The following is a 4,429-nucleotide window of genomic DNA, read 5'->3' on the forward strand; positions in this document are numbered from 1 at the left end:
GTGAGAGGAGGGGCCCACTCCCCAGACCGTTGCCGTGGCAACCGACGCCATCAGTGGTGCATTATGGTCTGCAACAAAATGCGGGCGAAGGAGCCTGCGGGAACCATTGAGGTCTTTCACCAATGAGAGGCGTGCAGGACGCTGGGGCGGACCAATCGGTGTGCGGCGTAGGGGCGGGGCGGGAGGCGAGCGGGGGGCGGGGCCGGGCACTAGGCGGCGGCATCTGGCGTGGGGTGCCTTAGATGCGCAACGGCTTAGGCAGTGAAAGCACCTGCCAGGTCGGACGGAGTGCCTGAGCCGCGCCGCCGCCGCCCCCTCCCTCCGGGACCCGTCGCAGCTTCCAGCACCCCCGACCCGCGGTGAGAAACCGCGCATGCCACCCTCATTGCAGGGAGAGCGGACTTTGGGGAAGCGGGGAGGAGGGCGCGTTGAGCTTCACGGGGCCCAGGAGCTGGGCTGGGTGGGCGCGAGGCGGTCTGTGGCGCGTGCCCCGGGCCCAGGCAGGGGCGCGCGGCGAAGCCGCCGGGGTATTCGCCCCTCCCCCCGGCTAAGGCTCAGAGCGCCCCTTCCCGGGCTCGTTCCGCGCGCGTGCTACTGAGCGGGGCGGCTCCCGGCGTTCCAGTCCTAGCAGGTCAGGGTAGGGGGGAAACTGAGGCCCGAGTGGGGGAAGGGCTGAGCTGGGGCCGCCGCGCCCGATTTCCTTGGCGGGACGTAGCGGACCTGAGCACGAGCCCTAAAGCTGGAGAGCGCAGCGAGGGGGAGGGGGGGAAAGGATGCTTCTAGTCCGGTTCTCTCCACCCCCCAGGCTTGCAGGTGGGGAAACTGAGGGCAAGGGTGGGGGTGGCGGCAGCAGAGCTGGCAGATGTTTCTAGTCGAATTTCACCCCTCGCATTTTTTGCAGTTGGAGAAACTCGGGGGGCGGGGGGGCAAGTTTTGTTAGTCCAATTTTCCTTTCCCCCTTCCCGTTTTTTTTTTTTTGCATATGGAGAACACAGGACTGGAGAGGGAGGGATTGGGGCGCCGGAGTTTGTAGATGTTTCTGGTGGAATTTGTTTTCCCACCCCCTTTCTGCAGATAGGGAACTGAGGGTCTGCTCCTTTGCGGAGAGAAGAGAGCTGGGTCTCGGGAGGGGCTGGGGATTTCGAGGAGACCAAACCCAAACCCTAGCGGAGTGGCCGCCTTGTGGCGCAGTCAGGGGACAAATCCTCGGAGCCTTTGGAACTCCGAGCGAGCGGAACATCCCCTGGTAGCCTGGAACGTTCCTGAGGGCAGGGGCTACCGCCCTCCTTCCCCTCCCCCTCCAGTTCCATTTGTGTACCTGGGGGTTGGGGATGGGAGGGCGCTCTGCTACGAGGACCAGCCTGATTTCCTAAACCTAAACTTATGGTCCCTTCTCCTTCCCCTTCCCTGCTTTCTTTTCTCCCCCTCCCCAGGTAACCATGTGTGACCGCAAGGCCGTGATCAAAAATGCGGACATGTCGGAGGAGATGCAGCAGGACTCCGTGGAGTGTGCCACCCAGGCCCTGGAGAAGTACAACATAGAGAAGGACATAGCAGCCCATATCAAGAAGGTGAGTGGGACCCCAGGAGAGGGGAGGGGGGCTTCCAACCGGCATCCAGCCCCCACCCTCCCCTCTTACAAATGGGGAAACTGAGAACCGAAGGGCCCCAAGCCTTACAGGGAGTTATGCTCAGCTAGCTGGGGAAAGCCATTGTGCTTCAAGTGTTCATACCTCACAAATCGCTGCTAAAAGTGAAGCTAATTTCTCTTTTTGTGACTGAGGCTGGGGGAGGGGGGGGATTTCCTTACCTCTGTGCCAGTTGGGAGGTCAGAGAAGTTTCTAGGCTGTAAGAATCCTATGATAGGTGGTGGCTGGCCATGTGAATTCTGTAAAGAACAGTAGTGACATGGGTCTTCAACACAACACCATAAAATGCCACCTAGCAACTGTTTCTAGGTTCGGGACCAAGTGGTCTCTTTCTTCTTGCATTGCAGACCCATCTGTGTGAGATCTGTTAGGAAAAACTGTGTGGGTGTTTCCAACAGAACCCATGGGAAATCTTGTCAACTCTCCAATGGGGGGAGAATTGGCCTGCTCTGCATGGTTTAAGAGAAAGTGGGTGGTGGTTGGGTGAATTTTCTTTTCTTTCTTTTTTTTTTTTTTCCTGGGGAGGGGAAGGTGGCATGGCTGATGGCAGTCTGTAAAAACCTAGTAAAACTGCCAAACTTTCAGGTTTGAAGGCAAGGAAGCTGGCATGGCAGCCTGAGCAGGAGGGAGGAGGGTTCAGAAGAGACTTGAGATAAAAGATGTTAGAACAGAAATCAAACCCATTTCTGATAAACACCATAATTGTAGCCTGTGTGGACTCTCATGTAAGGACAGCTTGTAATTTGAAAAAGAAACTTAAGAGAGAAAAACCAGGTTAATATGAATGTGAGGCCCCATCTCAGCAGGGCACATCTTCAGTTTGTTGTCACTGTGTAACTAGGGACCTAAGACCACCCACTTTTAGGATTTAGAATTAACACCTGGGTGTTTTTCCCCCCACCCCTCACAAGAAATACTTTTTAACCCATAAGCCCTCTGTAAGGGGCCAGAGAAGTGAGCTGTTCAGAGTTGGCTGTTCACAAGAGAATGTGCAAAGAATTTAGTGCGAGTGTAGAGTTGATATACATTATGGGGCATTTGTATTAAAGTTTGCAAGATGTGCATTAATGCTTTATCTCAGAGGCTTGTGAGGTAAGTAATGCTAGCATTATTACCCAATTTTACAAGCCAGAAAACTTGAAATGTTAATGTTAAGGGGCTTGGTCCATGGCCATCACAGTTAACAAATTATAGAGTTTCCTTTTTGGTGATTGAAGTTTTAAAACTGACTTTTCAAAGCTTTGGGCATCAAAGTATCTGCTTCCTGATGCAGTAATTGGTATAAGTTAGACCTGAGTTCAAAACCTGCCTGAGGACAGCTAGCTGGGTGACCCTGGGCATAGTCCTCACCCCTCATCCTTTGTGCTTGTTTCTTCCTCTGTAGAAAGCAATTGTTGTAAGGGCCCAATGAGTTAATATTTACTGGGTTCTTTGTGAGACCTTCAAGTGAGGCCATATAATGCCAAGTATTGTGTTATTCTCTTCTATTAAAAAAGAAAAAAGGGAATGCCAGATTTCTTAAAAGAAATATTAGATACTTTGGTTTGCCAAAGTGCGTTTTATACACATTCAGTCTCAATCCTCCCAGCAACCCTTTGAATAGTGAAATAATTACCTAGTCTAGATTTGAAGCATACTTTGCTCTATCGAAGGAGTTGGTAGTAGCTGTAGATGTCACCAATTCAGGTATTCTTGGGTGTCATCTTTATTTAAAACCTGATAAGTGTTTTAAGTAGTATAATTAGCTGGGGAAAGGAAAGGATAATAGACCGGGGACCCCCATCTGCCCTGCTTGCTACCTGAAGGTACTGTCTGGACTCCCAGCAAGCCACTCCTAGTTCCCCGTTCCTGCTGACTGACTTGCCTGGGATTAGAGAGGGAACCGTCTAGGAAATCTAGATCCTGGAGCAGAAGAACCCTCCCCTGTCCCTTGCAGACATGTTGATTTGCCTGCTTTTCCCCCACGCACCCTCCCATGTTGCAGCTGAGCTCAGACTGCAAGTATGTTTGCATGAATGCAAGTGTGTAGGCGCCTTGGAGCCAAAGAACATTCCTGAAATCCCCTCCTCTTAGAATGGGCATAATGGGCAGCTGCTGGCCGCTCTCGGGTCGGCCTCCCTACCTCTCAGGTCCCTGCTCCAACTGGGCTGTGTTGTTCCTTTTCAGGAGTTTGACAAGAAGTACAATCCCACTTGGCACTGCATCGTGGGGAGGAACTTTGGCAGCTACGTCACGCATGAGACAAAGCACTTCATCTACTTCTACCTGGGCCAGGTCGCCATTCTCCTGTTTAAGTCTGGTTAGAGCATGGCCTGTGCTTCCCGCCCAGAGAGCCATCTAAATCACAAGGACTGCAGCCTAAATTCCAAATACCAGAGACTGAACTATCTTCAGCGTTGCCATGGGAACACCTCGAGCTTTAAGCCTTTATTGTGTTGTTATTGTACAGGGCATCCTATGTACTAGTTTGTTGTGGTTATAAAACAATTAGCAAAACACAACTGACCTGGGTATTTATTTTCCATTCCCTTCTCCACGGGCTCCTTCCCCCTCCAGAAGAACCCAGCTCTTGTGAAAAGAAACCTGTTGGAGTGTTGCCTTGAGCGTCTAGCTAGGGCTTCTCTATCAAACAACAGAGCATTGCCACAGCCAGCCTGCTCGGGTTTTTTATCCCATTTTTATGTGTGTTCCATTTGAAAGCCCTCACCTCCCATCTCAGAATCAGTACTAAGTGGAGGTTCCAAGGCAGGAGCAGGGTGAGGGCTAGGCCCAGGGCAACA

General features: G+C 52.2%; 1 protein-coding gene across 1 annotated transcript; it reads left to right on the plus strand.

Annotated features, from left to right (window-relative positions):
- The first annotated feature begins 225 nt into the window (after positions 1-225).
- DYNLL1 (dynein light chain LC8-type 1) lies at positions 226-4,150 on the plus strand. The gene is made up of 3 exons (XM_044673887.1): positions 226-359; positions 1,434-1,571; positions 3,816-4,150. Exons 2-3 carry the CDS (start codon positions 1,440-1,442, stop codon positions 3,951-3,953), a joined length of 270 nt encoding a protein of 89 aa, XP_044529822.1. The 5' UTR covers positions 226-359; positions 1,434-1,439; the 3' UTR covers positions 3,954-4,150.
- Positions 4,151-4,429: the final 279 nt, after the last annotated feature.

This window comes from Gracilinanus agilis, chromosome 1 (assembly GCF_016433145.1).
Source record: "Gracilinanus agilis isolate LMUSP501 chromosome 1, AgileGrace, whole genome shotgun sequence".
Taxonomy (NCBI): domain Eukaryota; kingdom Metazoa; phylum Chordata; class Mammalia; order Didelphimorphia; family Didelphidae; genus Gracilinanus; species Gracilinanus agilis.

Bases quoted from the DNA above. Each gene is read 5' to 3' on its own strand.
- DYNLL1 (XM_044673887.1), top strand. From the start codon at position 1,440: ATGTGTGACCGCAAGGCCGTGATCAAAAATGCGGACATGTCGGAGGAG. The intron at 1,572-3,815 runs GTGAGTGGGACC...GTTCCTTTTCAG, and splicing joins TAGCAGCCCATATCAAGAAG to GAGTTTGACAAGAAGTACAA.